General features: G+C 46.1%; 1 protein-coding gene across 2 annotated transcripts in view; it reads right to left on the reverse strand.

The window, feature by feature from the left end:
- The window catches only part of TMEM132C (transmembrane protein 132C), a 292976-nt gene extending 276635 nt beyond the window's left edge, over window positions 1-16341 (reverse strand). For both annotated transcript variants that reach the window (XM_057492560.1, XM_036921806.2), the window contains exon 1: window positions 16030-16341. In XM_057492560.1, the coding sequence (XP_057348543.1) occupies window positions 16030-16114 (85 nt within the window). In that variant the 5' untranslated portion in view covers window positions 16115-16341. The remainder of the gene's footprint in view (window positions 1-16029) is intronic.
- Between the last annotated feature and the right edge of the window lie 1273 nt (window positions 16342-17614).

The following is a 17614-nucleotide window of genomic DNA, read 5'->3' on the forward strand; positions in this document are numbered from 1 at the left end:
TTGGGCTTGCAGAAGACAGAACAGGATTCTTAAAAATGGTATACTCCTCTGGGAGAAAGAGTGGACAAAAAAAAAACCTCGGGATTTTTATATTTATTTGGAAAGAACATAAATGTTGCAAGTCAGGAAATGCTGCCATAGATATTGGTTTATCGACTTGAACCTGTGAATGTCCTGGTCTGAAACAATTCAACACCCAATTAAGGAGGCTGAAATCTGATCACAGTTCCTTGGGGCTGAACTGGCATGGTGACTTGTCATTCATGATTCTCAGAGCCCCATTACCAAATGTTCCACAGTGTTTGTATGGCTGCAAAGAATGTCCCTTTAAATTCCCTCTTACAGGACTTTAGGAAATCATTCTTTCACCTTTTCTGGAAGCCCTGGTTCCAAGTCATATGACAGAGGAAGCAATCAGGAGATTTAAACATAGAGCAAATAGCAGCAGATACTAAATCCGCCTGCCACCATCTGCCACTGCGCCTGAGGCCAGTGTTTGCCCAAGTGAGGAACATGAGATCATTTTGGGTAAAACACAGAAGTACTTTTAAGCATGTTATCAGTTGTGTATTTGTTTTAATATTGTGGGGAGGGGAACGCAATTAGCATGTAAAACTTTCCATGACTTGCATGGAAAGTACCACTTAGGGTAAAGCTCAGATTAGAAAGATTTGAAATGGAGAAAAACTATTAGTAAATAAGTGGAAGTGCAGCTGATACTAGTATATGGCAAAAATTTTTGAGAACCATATAGTACAGACTGCAAATCAGAAAATACTGATTTAAAAGTTACAGGCAACCTCCTAGTTTTGAAGGCGAGGACTTAAATATACCTCTTGGGTATATTCCTTTCAGAAACTCCTCCAAAGTGAGTTTGATGAGTGTGTGTGTGTGTGTGTGTGTGTTCAGCTGTACCCTCAAAACCAAGTACTCTATGTTACTGCAGACATCTGTGAAGTCACTGTTAACCTGATGAAGATGTGTAATGTTTTGTTTACATGTAAATGAGTGTGCAAATAGGATTTTGCCCCACAGAGATAAGGACTTTTTTTCTCCTAAATATGGCTATAGATTCCCCTGTGCCTATAAAACAAATGTCTAGCCCTGAGGGTGTGTGCACTGAGTGTGTAAGCACTTTCTATAGGACTGTGAAAACCAAGAGCTGGCTGTGGGGGGGGGGCAGCAGAGGCAGTAGAGAAGCAAGACGTGAATTTCCCTTCAACTGGCACTGAAGGGAAGGCTGTGACAAGGGGCTCTCATAACAGGCGATGCTCCAGTGCAGCAGGTGTGTGCCGGGCTGCAGGGCTAGCGTGCGGTTTAATCCATGAGTGTGTCAGACGACTGCTTTGGACAGCGACATGGGGCCCATGGCCCTCAACTCTGGGAACCTTCCTGTGAAATGCACAACATCGTCTCTGCTGTACTGGGGGATTTCCCACAAGGAGGCTTTTGGGGTCTTCGCCCACATGAACAGGTACTCTAGAGGAATGAGTGGATCCTTCAGAGATCATAGGACACCAGCGATACTAACATTACACCAAACATATAATCAGCCAAACCCAGAACCTAATGTCCCAAAGGACCGATTCAATATGAATACAGCTAGTACTTCAAAATCAGGACGGATAAAATCAAGGGGCATCCTACAAAAGAAAAAAAAAACAAAAAAACTGGCCTGTCCGCTGCAGGGTTACAAAAACAAAAAGGCTGAATTGTTAAGGAGCTGTTTGTGGTTAAATGAATTTACAGGAACCTGACCGTGAAAGGCAGCGTGTGATCCTGGGTTGGATTCTGAATGAGGAAAAGCTGAATTTTGCTATAAATGACATTAACGGAACAACTGGCAACATTTAAGTAAAGTATGTAAATAGGAGATCATGCCATAATGATGTCATATTCTTGATTTTGATCACTAGAAAGTGGTTATGCAAAAGAATGCCCTTGATTTAAGGAAACACACAGCAAGGGAGTCATGTGTGCAACGAATTCACAATTAGTTCATAAAGAATGTTATATATATATACATACACACACAAAATATAAATAAAATATATATATAGAGAGAGAGGGAGAGACAAAGAAAGAATGAGAGCAATGAAATAGAAAAAGGATGCTCAAGCAAACACGGTAAACTGTTAATTTAGGGGCTTCAAGGTAAAAAGTCTAAGGGATTCTCTGTATTGTTTTTGCAACATTTCTTAAAGCCTAAAGTCATGTCCAAGTAAAAAGCTTAAAAAAACATACTTTATACACAGTAGGCATTATTTAAACCAGTGTTTCTCAATCCTGGCTGACTCTGCCTCCCAGGAGACATTCGGCAACGTCCGGAGACATTTTTGGCAGTCATAACTTGGGGTGGGGGGCAGTGTGACATTAGCATCTAGTCCTGCAGAGGGCATCCCCCAAACAATTATCTGGCCCAACATGTCAGCAGTGTTGGGTTGAGAAACCCTGACTTAAATAATTAAAGAAGAAGCAAGACTCCTCACAGACATCAGCCTCTGTCGTACTGGAAAGCCACCCCATTTGACACAAATCACATTCTCCCTCTGAACCTTTTCTCTGTCTCTTTTCTGACATCTCTACTCATTCTACCCACCCCATAAGTTTATTAGGATCCCATTTTAGTGGGCACTGCTTGGTTTTCCTCACATTCCTTCTCTCCCTTCTTCTGGTACTAACACATCCCTTCTTTGGGGGACTGTTCATTTCTAACTCCAACCATGTGAACTGGATGTCAGCTTTAATATTTTTATGGATCTCGCTGTTGTGGATACTTGCTTTTGTGCTGAAATTGTGGCCAGCCAATTCTAGTACCTCACCTTTTCTACCAAAGCTTAATGGTCCAAAGTAGAGGTGGAAAATTGGCTGTCCAGAAGCCATAATCGAGACTGTTTGTCCCACAAGGCATTTAGCATATTTGGAATTTGTTGCCAAATCTTGAGAGCAGGGCCATTGAATATTTTTTTTAATCTTAATTTCTTAGTTTTCCAGAATCTGTAAGACTTTGGTGCCCCCAACTGTAGGTATTGTAGGGAGGGCACCAGCATGGGGTGCTGGACCCTGAATGGATTGAGGAAGGGGGAGCAAGGGAGTGGCCTGGCGTAGAGATATGAGAAGGGTGTCACAGATGTAGAAGAGGAGACATCTAGAACCCTGTGCTTCTGGATTAGAATTTGAGATATCAGTGTGAACTTACTGTTTTGAAGAGAGACGGAGAGAGAGGGGTTAATGAGCGTACAACTATTTCCTGACTCTGTCCACTGATAGGATTGGGGCATCCAAACAGCAAAAACACAGCCTAGATTTTTGTTTCTAAATACCACTCTCCACTAAAAGTAGTCCAGCTGATTATCGGGCTGGAGCAGCAGAATTACAAGACAAGCCTGCAAGATCTTATATCCAGAAAGGAAGGAAAGGATTACATAATGAGGACATATCAAAAGGACATTGAACATAAGGTGGCCCCCACTGGCCAAATTTGGGATATTCTGAATAGTGAAACAAACAGTGATGATAATGAAATACAAGCCATAGACAAGAGAAATCCATAAGCCCCTTCTGTTTATAAACTCATAAGTGAAATACTAAAATTCTAAGGAGGAATTGGATATTGACACTATCTCTAAATGTCTTTTCACAAAATATTTATTAATTTCTAAAAGAATAAGAGTAACTTCACAGGAGAGAAGCCTGGCACACATCATCACCTTAGCCAAGCGATCAAAGTGAGCATTGTTCACATTATGACAAATTTAAATCATGTGCTGCCTGATAAAATGCAACGAGAAGAACAGAACATCCCTTCTGGGACACTCCTGCCACAGGTGTATCATCAGACTAATAGTGAAGAAGCATCAGACAAACCCAAATTGAGAGACAGGCCACAAAATCCTCAGAATTATCACGGTCATGAAATTCAAGGAAAGACTGAAGGAAAATAAAGAACCATGACATGAAGGAGATCCCTGAGACAACCGTACTGAATTGTGGTCTGCAGACTGGGTGGCAGCAAGGGGTCAGTGTCAATTCCCTGATTATGATGTTTCATGGTTTTATAAAAGAATGTCTCTTTTAATAAAACACACACCAAATATGCAAGGGTGGTAAGCACTTATTTAGTCAGTCACTCTGAGATGGCTCAGGATGCAGAAGTACTAGGCACCATTCCTGAAACTTCTCTAGACATCTGAGCTTGTTTAAACAGAAACACAACAAACTTCCAACCATTCTCCACCATGTATAAGTTACTGAACCCAGTGAGAGCAGGAGTCTTGGACAGGGGACCCCAATGGGAGCTACAGTCACGGGGCAACAGAGGCATGGGAAAAAAGGGGGAATAAATGCCCCAGCCTCTCTTGCTCTCCAACCTCCTACCAGTGCCTCCCCTATGGTCAACTCTAGACAGAATCCCACAGGCACAGTAACTGCCCTCTGCAAGTCAGCCTCCCAGGGCACAGAGCAGGATGGAGACAAATTGATACTGTATCTGTCATGTGAGCAAATGGGGGGAAAAAAAGCCAATTATATAGCAGCCCATTGGACCCTTTAGAATAACTCGGTAAAACAGGTCTTCTTAGCCCCATCGCACAGATGCAGAAACTGAGGCCCCATAAGTTCAAGCAGCATGCTCATATCGACACAACAGAGCAGAATTTGACTCAAGCAGGTGTGAACACCATATTCTTGCCCCCAAATAGGACTGATCAGGTGAGGCCAAGGTCCTGACCTGCTGAAAGAAGCTCATTCTGGATCCTGCCTTTGTCTCTCCAGCCACCACTCTGTCCATCTCATACATCAGTCTTATTTTGCCCCCGATATTGGAGAGAGGGCCGGGTTGACAGGCAAGTGATGAATGATGTTTGCTTATCCTTGGTTCAGGCAAGTATGACACAAATTCAATTAAACATCGTCAAGCGGCCTCCTGTTCCTACATACTAACTCAGGCGGACCGCTGGGCAGGAAAAAGATACAACTTATTTGCCTGACTTTTCTCTGTTTTCTCTACCTGTGTTGCTCATGCTCCTGATTTCGGAGATGTAGGATTAGTATCACTTTTTTTACAGCCCCAATTCTTCATTCTTCTTCTGAAAACACCACCTAATTTTTCCTCTGCACCTCTTTTCCTTTTTCAGCCCTCAAAACTCTTCCCACAGCTCCCAGCCAGGACAATTAGAGCACACTGTCTTTTATCGACCAGGCTGATTGGTTCAGAAATGGCATGAACTAAACAGAGCCAGTATGACCTCTCCTGGGTTTGTTGGGTACTGGGTAAAGGATAGCTGACCTTGGCAAGGGTAGGAACTTGGAACTGCCAAGAGCCACCACGTAGGACCTAAAAATGAAGCCAACACCATAATAGGCAAAGGGAAGAACTAAAAAAAAAAAAAGCAAAAAAACCAACCAAACAAAAAGCTGATGTCATAACCAAACACCTGGATCAAGCCATAACTGATGGACTAATTTTAGCATAATTTCATCATTCCCCAAAAATGTCTTTTACTCATGTGCAATCACTTCCGATTATTTCAGTAACTCACTCGGTCGTAAAGAGAAAATCCTAATCAAGGATGTTTTTCACTGTTTACAGTGAAATTCTGGTCTCTGCGCTGATTCCTTTCATGATGGCTGTTTCTGGGAACCCGCTATCTGCAAAGGAGGAGGGCTCCTTGCATCTCACCTGAAATGAGGAGGCAGAAGGATACACAGAAGACTGGCCACATAGAAATAAAGTTGATGGCTGGGAAATGTTGCCTTTGGCCAGCACATTTGAGCATCGCCCACCTATTATGAACATCCTCACCTCAGTTCCAACAGGGATACTCTTCTGGAATGACTGATGGCAAGAGCAGGTCTGTTCTCAGACCCTTTGAAAAATGGTGGCCATCTAGAGCTGTCAGCCCATCAAACATGTCTCCCCACTTTTTGAGCTATCAAGATTGAAGAGGTTAGCTCTGTGTGACAGACACTTTGAGATGTCAAAGGCAGAATTACATCACTTATTCATTTGTTCACTCATTCATTCACCAAGTCTTAAGGACTTCACATGTACCAGGCACAAGGACCAAAGAGAAAAACAAATACACAAAACAGTGAAGAAAATAAAGAAATCTTTCTGTTCTCATGGAGCTTAAGTTCCAGGGGAGAGGAAGCTGGATAAACAAGTAGGTCAAATCTGTGGACTGTCACGTGGACATAAGTACAAAGGAAAACAACAAAATTGGGCAGGGATGTGAAATGTGCCATGACAGAGAACCACAGATGGTGCAGACAAGGGAGACCTCTGCGAGAAGGTGACTTTTGAGCAGAGACCTAAAGAAGCTTACATTGCCTCAAGTGGACAACTACATGTTACCTCACAGCAGGCATGGGCAAAGGCCCTGAGGTGGAAGCCCACCTGGGGAGGTGAGGATGAGCAATGGGACGGGAACAGAGTGTGTGTGTGAGGGCGTGGGGGTGGAAATCAGGTTGGAAGGATGGTAGGGGGTCAGAGTTCATGTACCTTATGCATCATTGAACAGTCTGTGGCTTCAGCTCTGAACCTGATGGGAGCCTCAGAGGCTTCTGAACAGAGGACAACAAGATATACCTGGTGGTCAAGAAGACTGAATGGGGGCCTCCCCAGCCAAGACGCAGCTGTGCACTGAGGATAGTGGACATTTTGGTTTTCCTCTTGGTCTGTTAAAGTAAGGACTGTCTCTACAGGATCAGCAGTAATTGAGTAAGAAAGTACAGAACTAGACTCTCAGCAATGCATGTGCTTGGAGAACAGCAAGTTAGGACATGTGAGAAAAAAAAATTCCCCCAGACCAGTGGCTCCCAGAGCACAGAGGGTTGGTACAAAGCTGTTGCTGGCAGACTTCCTGCCTCTGTGAATGGGAGAATGAGCCCTCAGAACTAACAGGCGACCTCCTACTGCTCTCAGACATCTCATGGCATTGACGGCGGGAGTCGGGTAACCAAGGGCCAGGCCATGGTCAGGAAGGCAACTGACTCAGAGCAGGGAGCAAATGGCACTTTTTTTATCAGGACATAAGCACGATGGAAATGCTGAGTTTGGAGGCAAATGAGAAGTCTGCTCTCTGAGTCAGTTCATTGCTTACAATTAAAAGGGGGAAAATAAAGAAAATGGTCACCTGAGGCTGTGTACTGACCCAAAAGATTTCCATAAATTGAAGAAAAGAGCACATACTGCTTAGCAAGCAGGAAAGACCAAGAGCTGGAGCAGAACAAATCCCAGTAAAATGGAGATGCCCCAGGATTTCTTTTCTCATCAGTGAGGATGCCAGACCAGAAAGCCTCTTAGGACCACCTTCCATGGATGAGGCATTAGAATCTGGCAGGCTTCAGGAACCCAACCCAGAGCCCCTTAGAGTCCTGGCGTGAGCACTTCTTTTCTCCTGAAAGAAAGGTCTCCTCGTCTGCAAGGAGAGGCCAACAGGGGAAGATGTCACTGCTGCCTGCCAGTCCACAGCCATACCTGAGGCATGTCTGATGGAGGAATGAATGAAGGACAGAATGACAACAAAGTGAACAGAAAACAGGAGACAGCCCAGCCACTCAGATCTGGAAGTACACGGGGAGGTGGAGAAGGACCTATCCCCCTTCATCTGATATAGACTGATTTGTCTTTGGGCCACTACGCCTTCTGCCCTTTCTCTCCTAGTGGGAATGACCTCAGGTTCCTGGGATCAGTGTGTCCCAGACCTGACCAATCAGAAACTTAGTTCTCCTTCTTGGCAGCAACTGGCTCATGGCTGGGCCCCAGTGAGTGACATGAGATTCACGCCAATGAATTTTTCTAGTCATCTGGGAAGCCACTTTTTTTGTTGTTGGGTGCTGTGTGTGGATAGGATGTTAAACCCAGAGCTGCTAGTGACAGTCATGACTACCCAGAAATACAGCCAACACAGAGGCCACAGGAGAGAATAGATGGAAACAAAGTATAGTGACACTAATTTGTTCCTGGACCCAGCAGTGCCTGAAGCCTACATGGGCTTTTCAGTTAGCTAAACAAATACATTTATTCTATGTACCCTTTCATTTTCCTTTTTTAATTTAGTGGCTTTCATACCATTTGCTTAAGCTGGGTTTTTAGCATTTGCAACTAAAGGAGTCATGACTAGTACAGTGAATGGTTTGGTGCATAATCAAAGACCATTTCCAGTAGGCAGGTAGGGAAAATTTGTTCCAAGGCCTGAAGCACAACCTTACTGTTTCCAAAGGAGACAAAACCATGCTACCAGTGTCACATCCTGTTCATGATGTGAGTTGTTTTATTTCTTTCTTTCTGGCTTAAAATCATCAGTAAATGGGAAGTTCTGCATGTGTTTGGGGTGAGGGGATGCCTTAAAGTTCCTCTGCTTATTTTGAGAATATGGGAATCCCTTATTGCCTCAAAAAGCAATTCATCAACCCTTTATGTGCCAAAGTGGGTAGTATTATATCTACCTTTCTAGAGCATCTGAGTCCACAGAGACAGTGAAGAAACACGGCAGAAAACAAACATTATAATTAAGGGGCTAGAGGGACCCACTGAGAAAGAAATATGAAAAGAGTTCGCAGCAGAGTTGGGTGAAAAATGAACCTCGAGGAGATACGGGAGCTGCCCTGGGTGGTTCTGAGGACATTGTGAACCCAGAGGGAGAGGCGTGAGTAAGACAGGACCAAGGGTATTATGAAACCAAGCCCAGTGGAATTAGGCTAAGCTGTACATAAGCATGAGGTACATCAAGGGATGTCTGATTATCAGCTACTGGCTCTCTATTAGGTTGATAATAAATAGACACCTCATCCTTGACCAGGTTTTCCTACTTCCAGATTTTGTCAAATCCACGGTTGTTGTCATTTTTTTCACTTTATTCTCAGTTGTTTTTAAAAACATCTACATACAGTTTCCATTAGATTATATCATGTAATTCTTTTTCTCCATGGCTTTGGTAATTTTATGCATGTAATAATAGCTGTGACTTATTGAACTTTTACTGTGTACCAAATCTGACCATGTGTGGTTAGTTGAAGGGTGGACTGTGAAAAATATGTCTGCTTACAATCTACGAATATCACCTTATTTGGAAGAAAGGTTTCTTCCAAATGTAATTAAGGTAAAGCTCTCAGGATGAGATCATCCTGGATTCGGGTGGCCCTAATGCAATGACATGTGTCCTTGTAAGACAGAAGGGAGAGACATGTAGAAAAAGCCATGGGGAGGTGGTGGCAGAGACTGCAGGGGTGTGGCCACAAGTGGGAACCACTAGGAGTCCACAAAGATGAAAGAGCAAAGGAGGATCCTCTCTCAGTCTTCAGAGACAGCACGGCCAAGACGTCACTTGAGTTTGGACTTCTGGGTCCAGAACTTCGAGGGAATAAATTTCTGCTATAAAGCTGCCCAGACTGTGGTCCTTTGTTACAGCAGCCTCGGAAACTTACACACTGTGCTAAGAGTCTCATGTCCATTTTATTCATTAGATAGTCTCAAGAATCCTATAAAGGAAGCGCTGTTGTCTCCACTTCATAAAACTGAGGCTCAGAAGAGCTGTCCTTCAATCTGTGCTGCACACACACAGCAGTCTGAGCTGGTAGGAAGGATGCTTGTTGCCTCAAGCATCCATCTCACCTTCTTTTGTAACAACTCTTCCATTTTTCTCTGAAAGGAAACCCTTTCCCTTTAATGGAAGATGGCGAAGTGTCCATCAGACTATCTTAACCTTTCTAGATAGAGATGGGCCTCGGCCACCTGTTCTCATCCCTGGCTACACCGTAGAATCACCTGAAGAGCCTGTAACACATAAACATGATCATGTGCTCACTGACACTCCACCATGACCAAAGACCTGGTCCAATCCACTTGGCGTAGGGCCTGGGGATGAGCATTTTTTAAAGCTTCCCAGGAGATTCTAAAGTTCAGCCAGAATTAGTCTTTCCTCCTGAAATCTCAAACATGAGCACAGAGATAACAACAAATAAAACAGTTGGAGTCAGCATATCCCAGTATCAGCAACCTGAAGTCCAACATCAGTTGTTAACTACAGGGAATCCTGGACAGGCAACTTTTAATTCTGGAAACCTGGCCCTTCGATATACCTTTCAGGGTCATGGTTTATTCCTTAGGTAGTCCTGACATGTTTCTGCTGTCACAGAGGCTTCTGACAAGTGCTCAAACTCAAGCCTCTGCTTCTATAATTCTGAGCCTCCCTAATTAATCAGTAAGTATTAGTTCCCCACGTTGCTGACAACATGAGAGGTGTTAAGGAAGAAGGAAAAACTTCACGTGGAGAAGACAGGGTCTTCCATGTCAAATCTGAGTTGCCTTAGGAATCCAGACATTTGCCATTTAACACTCCTAACACACCACTAAGAACTAAATCAGTAAAAAGAAAAAAAAAACTGTACACACTGCAGAAGACAAGGAATCAGTTATTCTGGGAGAGTATCTAGAACCATTGTCTTGGAAATTTTGCTAATTCAGGCTTTGGCTGGGTTGTGTTATACCTTTGTTCTCTCCTAAAAGGCAGTAACTTGTGAATCCCTAAGGTGTGTAAACACTTTTGTTCAGCTCAGCACACAGGTAGGAGAGAAAATAACATCCTGCAGAGAAAATGGTTTCAAGGATATCAGAAGTACCCACTCAGAAACAAAGACAAGCCAATCAAACACATTTTTTAATCCTTCTTCAAAGTATATGCAAATAATCTCTAATTAAAATTCTCTTGGCCATAGCTAGGGTGTAGGTTGTATACATTTGAAAAGGATTACACGTAGAGGAAAAACATATTGGGATATATTGTTTTAAAGTTCTTACACAATGTATGAAGCAGTATAACTTGATTTGAATGTAGGCTTTGATTAATTAAAGATGTATTTTGTAAACCTTAGGGCAATGACTAAAATTTAAAAGAGGTATAAATAATGTGCCAATATGGAGATAAAATGGAATCATAAAAAAGTATTTAATTGAAGAGCAGGAAGAAAAAAGAATAAAGAGCAGATGGAACATAAAGAAACAGAGAACAAGATGGTATAATTTAATATAAACATATCAAAAATCACATTAAATATAAATGGTCTAAACACAATGATTAAAAGATAGAGATTAGGTTGCATAAACAAGCAAACCCCAAACGTATGCTGCCTATAAACAATCAACATTAAATATAAAGACACAAGTTGGTTTTATGAAAAGACAAAAGGTACTATAATGCAAACATGAATTAAAAGAAAGTTGCCGTGGCTATATTAATATCAGATTAAATAGACTTTGAAACAATATTTCCAGGAATAAAGGAGGGTATTGCATAGTGACAAAGGAGTCAGTTCACCATAGAGCATAACAATCTTCAGCCTGTGTGAACCTAAAACAGTGTTTCAAAATACATGACAGAACTGAAATAAAAAACAGACAAAACTACAACTTAGTTGGAGAGTTCAACACTCTTCTCAGTAACTAAGAGAGAAAAAAGATAAAATATTGGCAGGCATATGAAGTACCCATATAATACCTTAGTCATCGGAAGAGTCCTTGTGACCCTGGGTTAGGTAAAGTTTTCTCAGATGTGACACTAAAGCACAATTACTAAGAGAAAAATTAATACAAACTTCATTAGAATTGAAAACCTTTGCTCCTCCAAAGATTGGGAAAAAAATATCTGTAAACACATATCTATAAAGACTTGCACCATAACACATAAGTACTCTCAAAGATCAATAACAGGAAAATTAACAATAAAAAATGGGCAGAGATTTGAAAGAGACTTTTCACCGAAGAACATTTAAGGTAGCAAATAAGCACGAGAAATCACACCCAACAATCTAAGTCATGAGAGTGAAAATTAAAACCTTGAGGACTACTATACACTTGTCAGAACTGCTAAACAAGATCATACAAAAAATGGTTAACATTAAGTGGTGCTGAAGATATAAAACAACTGGAACTTTTAACACCTTGCCAGTGGGAAGGCAAAATGTTACTACGGTCAAAAAAGAGTTTAAAGTTTCTGATAAATTTGTACATACAACTACCATACTACCCAGAAATCCCAGTTCTAGGCATTTATTTTCTCAAGAGAAATGAGGACCTATGTTTGCATGAAAACCTGTTTGTAACTACTTTCATAATCATCAACAAATGGAAGTAACCCAAATGTCCTTCACCCAAGAAATGAATAAACAAATGGTGGTGCATGTGTTCAATGGAATGTAATGCAGCACTAAAAAGAAGCAAACTACTGATATGTAAGTGAATATTAAATGCATTATGCTAACTGAAAGACAGCAGACACAAAAGCTGCATACCTCCCATTTTCATGGAATTATGAGAAAGGCAAATTATAAAGACATAGAACAAATCAGTGGTTGCCAGAGGCTGGTATTAGGGAAAGGATGTGGCTAGGGGCACAGAGGAATTTGAGTGTTAGAAATGTTATTTACCATGATCGTGGTGGTGTTTACAGAACTACAAGCATTTGTCAAAACTTGTAACTCTGTACTCAAAAGGATGAATTTTACTGTATAAAAATTATGTCTTAATAAACCTGACTTTTAAACAAAGTACTGCTATAAAAATAGTCTATCAATCAGAATTTCCATTAATTCAGTAATACTCCCTTTCACTCCAATTAATATACCAAAGACTCATTTTTATTAACTTTGCCTCTCATGACTATGGATGTATGAAATATCTAATACATCCAAAGTCTTTATTTTAACCTCTGCCCATGGAGGTGCTAACTACTAATATAATTGAGAGTTCTGAGTTCTTCTCTGCCTGGCTCTAGCCACCCTTGGGATTAAGCTAACAGTGAACAGTGAGAAGGAAGAAGAGCTGGAGGTGCAAATGGCCAAGGGGTGGGGCAGGCAGCTAAGAGGGGAGAAAGGAGATGATAGACACCCCAAGAGAACACCCAGGCTAAGCTCTAGAGAGATGTAGGCATATGGGAATGGGTACCCAAGTTGGCAGAGCACCCAGAGGGAAGTTGGAAATCCTGATTTTTATATGTGAATTGTACCAATTTGAGGAAGCACATTCACTTTTTTAAAAAAAACCACTGCCTGGACAAAAGAGTCCTTGTCTGTTGGTCATGGAGTTTACAAGCACTAATCAAGAGCGGTGGGTTTAGAGAGAGAATGAGAACAAGTCCAATGACAAGTGGCTTCCAAGCTGAGGTCACTTTTGAGCAGCTTCAGTTGCAGTGTTCCACTTGAGGGACTGGGATGCAGAGATAGAAAGTGCACATTGGAGTGTGCTAAGTATATGGAGTGTGTGTGTCCTGCGAGTGTAGATACCACAAGGTGTGATCGTCACCTCCAGCATCACCATGCATAGGGTTGGTGGGAGGAACAGGGTGCAGCTGAGAAGGACCTCCCCACCCCACCCACCTTCTCCTACTCAAACCTGACACATGCCTCAAGTCACTCATCGGAAATTCAAAATCCCCAAAAGTTGGTTGGTTTGTGTTTAATTCATTTGGTGGCTAATGTTTATCTAAAGACCTGAGGCTGTTTTGGGTCTTTACTCTCCTTTATGTGAATACTTACATGTATTATGCAAAATTATCAGTGTGTGCAATTCCAGGCAACACCACCAGACCCACCCTGGGGGGTTATGCAATATGTGTATGACCATAGGCCTCTGCCTACCTGTCTAATTGTCATTCAAAGATCTTAATAATTCTGAATCATGAAACACATTGGGCCCCACCTATTTCAGAAAAGTGACTGTGGTCCTCCCTGAGCTTCTCTGGGGACCCATGTGTGACGACCAGCCATCACTGCACCTCTGATAGCATCTCAGTCACAACAGCCCCTTCCACTTGCTCTACACAGGGCCAATTCCTCAACCTTTAACTGAAGGACACTTCACCTCAGCCCAAGTCTTAAACCTTAGGAAGACTGCCTTCCCTCAAGGCCCTGGCCTATTTATGGAACCTCCCAAGAACAATGATTCCATTCCGACCCTGAGGAACTGTGGAGCCTTAAATCCACAGTCAAAAATAAACATACAATTGGTCTAAAAATTGATCAGTGGTTCTGAGGATTCCAGAAATCAGCACTTAAATCTTGGTCAGGAAGAGTCAGAGATGGCTTTTTCGTTTGTTTGAAGACAGCACAAATTTAAACAAGGGTCAGAAAATCTTCCTCTCCAAATCTTAACATTTTCTTTGTGGAGGAATCAGAGTGGGAAATGCACTACTGCTTTTGGTCATGAGGAATAAAATGAAAAATATTTTGCAGAGCTTGAGTTGCAGAGCGATATCACAAACCATGTGGTGAAAAATGAAAACTGTCAGGCAAAAGCAAGAGAAAACCTCACCAAATCAAGGTTACACTGAACCAGGAGGAGGCGCACATCTGGGGTAGGGGGTGGGCATCACTATCCCCCTCATCCCCTCATCTGTCACTCCCAACCTTTGCTGTGTAAATCTTCAAAACAAAATTCCTGGTTCCACTTTCTAACCAAATTGCTGCCCCTAGCCTCTTCCACATGGACTGTGTAACCACCACATTCCAAATCTAAAGTAAAATCCTCTAGATGGTGGGGGGAGGTAGGGGAGAGAAGGAGAAGGAATATGATCTTTAATTAAGAAAAGTCCACAACTTTCTTTTAACAGCACACTCGACCTTCGGAGCTGACTAGGTCTTCTCATGGTGGCTTGGACAATCCCCGATCAGGGGCTAGCCCCTTGCTCAATTTAAAGTGAGCATTTGAATGGCCATTTTACATTTGGGGAAACTGAGTCCTAGAAATGATAGGATTCAGAGCTAATAGCTGAGTTAAGGCACCAGATTCTGGATATATTTGCCCTTTCAAATAAAATGTACAGAGAAGTGCCCCCAATCCCTTTGTGTGCATATACACACACACACACACATACACACACTGCCCCGTGTTCACTTGAACTCTGGGGAGACAGGGCACTATTTAAAACAGCAATTTTGTCTAGTTGGTGTGTCTGTGAACCTGCAACCTCAAGGGGAATAGATTTATCTGGAATTTCACAGGGCTCATCAGGACTTTTGAAAAGCAAATGCTACTTTCTAAATCAACTGGCAACTTGTCTCTCCCCAAGCACTGACTGCTGGCCTGCGGGGACTCTCGCGGTAGAAAGCAGGGTATCCCGGGTGGCCAGGGTCTGGCGCAGCGCGCAGGGCAGGGCTTTCGCGAGCCCTCGGCGTCACCCAGTGGACCCCAGCCTCTTGCCAGCGCGGGCGACAGCGAAGCGACGCTCCCCGAATTCCACGCCGACCCTGAGCCGCCAGGCCACCGACCCCGCACGCACACAGCCACACCGTTCCCACACCGGCCATCGCCAGCTTCTGCGAGCTCTCTGCGGCCACTCGTGCGCTCACTCGTGCGCTCACTCATCCTCACACCCCTGGCAGAGTCGCTCCCATTACCGAGCAGAGGAGACTGAGGTGCCCGGCCTGCCGCGACCGGGCTGCGGGGGAGCCCAAGTCGCTGAGCAGCGCGCCCACTCCCACCTTTCCGCGCTCGCCGACCACCAGGCCCTAATGCAGGGCAGCTGGCGGCGAGGGCCCAGGTTTCTGCCGAGCTGAGACCCCCGCGAGCCGAGCACGGCGGGCGCTTTTCCTCAGGTCCCCGTGGCTGGGGGCGCACAGGACCCTGTCTGCGCTCGGGATGGCCAGTGCCAGGCTGACTGAGCTGCGGCGAGGGCACGACGCGAGGAAAAGCGAGCCAAGAGGCCGCTCCCCGCCCCCGGCCCCCAGCCCCCAGCTCCACAGTGCGACTCTGCCCGGCTGCGTGAGGTCCTCCCGCAATCCCGGTGGGGAACACACCTAGAGTCCCTCCGCCACGCCCCCTCCTCCCGGCCGGCGAGCCCCCGAATCCCGAGATAGGGCACCGGCCGGATTTGCCCAAGCCCACGGCGCCCGCTGAGTCTGCCCGCCTAGGGAAGAGACCGCTCGGCGGCGGCCCGGGGCTCCCGGGGGGAACAGCGCCCTCCCCCCGCCCCCGCGCCGCCCCTGCCCGGGTGCCTTGGGACCGAGGAACTTCCGACGCCGCCCCTGCCTTACCTTTGCCCAGAAGCGCGCTCAACACCAGGCTCAGGGCCCCGCACAGCGGCGCCACCGGCCCGGCGGCCGCGCCCTCGGAGCGCATCCTGCGTCCGGTTGCTCAGGCCGCCCGCCGCCAACCCGGGGCGCAGCGCCGGCCCGCAGCCCCCGCCGGCTGTCCCATGCCCCGGGGCGACCCCCGGCAGCCAGTTGGCCGGCCCGGCGACGGATCCGGTGGTCTCACCCAGCCCCTGCTAGGCGCGCCGCGGCGGCTCGGATCCGCGGCAGCTCGCGCTCTGGCCGGGACAACTTTTCTCCAGCCGCCGCGGCAGCCACCGCCCGCCCCGCCCACGGACCCGCCCACCGCAGGGCCCGCCCCTGCCGCCCCCAGCCCCGCCCCGGCCCGAGCAGCCCTGGGTGCGGAGGCCGAGCACTGGGGCTAGGCGAGCTGTGAGGAGGCCCTTGGGGTGGGACAGGCGGGAACAAACGCTGGGCGGCGGGTGACTGGCGGGTCAGCAGCCCCGCCACCTTCGCGCCCTTCGGCGCGCGTCCCGGAGACTTCTGCACGAGGACCCGCGACTCAAGATGGAGGGGACCCTTCCCCCCGCCGCCTCCTGCGGTCACGGCTGGCCGGGTGGTCCTCAGCTCCGCGCCTCGACTTCAAGTCGCCCCCTGCGTTTTTGCCTTGCGAGCTAGGGACATCTGGAATGAGAAGTCCCCCGTAGCTGATGCGGACAGATCTGGGTAGATTATCCAGTGGGAACAGCAATGTGCACTCCCGTCTGAAGAGGAACACGGAGGGATACAGGGGTGCGCACGTGTGTGTGCGTGCATGAAGGCAGGATCACAGTGCGGCCTCTGGGAAGGACCTGGGACGCCGGTTGGAAGAAAGACTGTTTCATGATGCACCCTTTTATACTGCTGAGTATCCTCCCTGGTCCCCCCTCCCACCACCCGAGGGTTTTCATGAACTCTGGGTTGGGGGGGATGCCCCATCCCCAGCCACACTTGCTCCTGCCACAGCTGTTTCCCTGAGGGTCAGACCAAGAGGCCCTGCGCTCACCACCCCACTCTGTATCCCGTCTCTGATGTCCCTGGCGCTGCCCTCCCTGCTCAGGGAACGCCAGACTCTCGCTGGTGCTGTGACTGATGGTTTGGCCTTCTCGTTCACACGGGGTCTGAACAGTCTGAAGGCGTACCCCGACTCCCTCTCGCGTCCGTGAGTGAAAGGATAACCGTTTGGAGCCCAGAAGCTTCTCCCGGGAGGCCCAGCCGGCCTCAGCCCTGTGCTTCCCCTGACCCGGCAGGCACGCTTGGGATCCCCTCAATGTCTGGGGGCTTCTCGGGAACAGGGCTCAGCGGCCCAGCTTTCACCTGGGCTGGCTCAGTCCAACCTCGGAAACAAAAGTGGAAGGATTGCAAATCCCTCTATTTCTCAGACCCCCCACTCAGTTACACGGGCGCGTGAGCCAAGTGTAGGGAGGACCTGGGATCGGGGTGGGCAAAGGCTTGGTCGGGGGACTCTTCCCAGCCCCGGAGCCTGTTTGCTAGCTGCCTGCCTCTGGGTTCTGGGCAGCCTTGGGAGGAAAAGGGCTCGCTGGCGTGC

This window comes from Manis pentadactyla, chromosome 14, assembly GCF_030020395.1.
Source record: "Manis pentadactyla isolate mManPen7 chromosome 14, mManPen7.hap1, whole genome shotgun sequence".
NCBI classification, from domain to species: Eukaryota; Metazoa; Chordata; class Mammalia; order Pholidota; family Manidae; genus Manis; species Manis pentadactyla.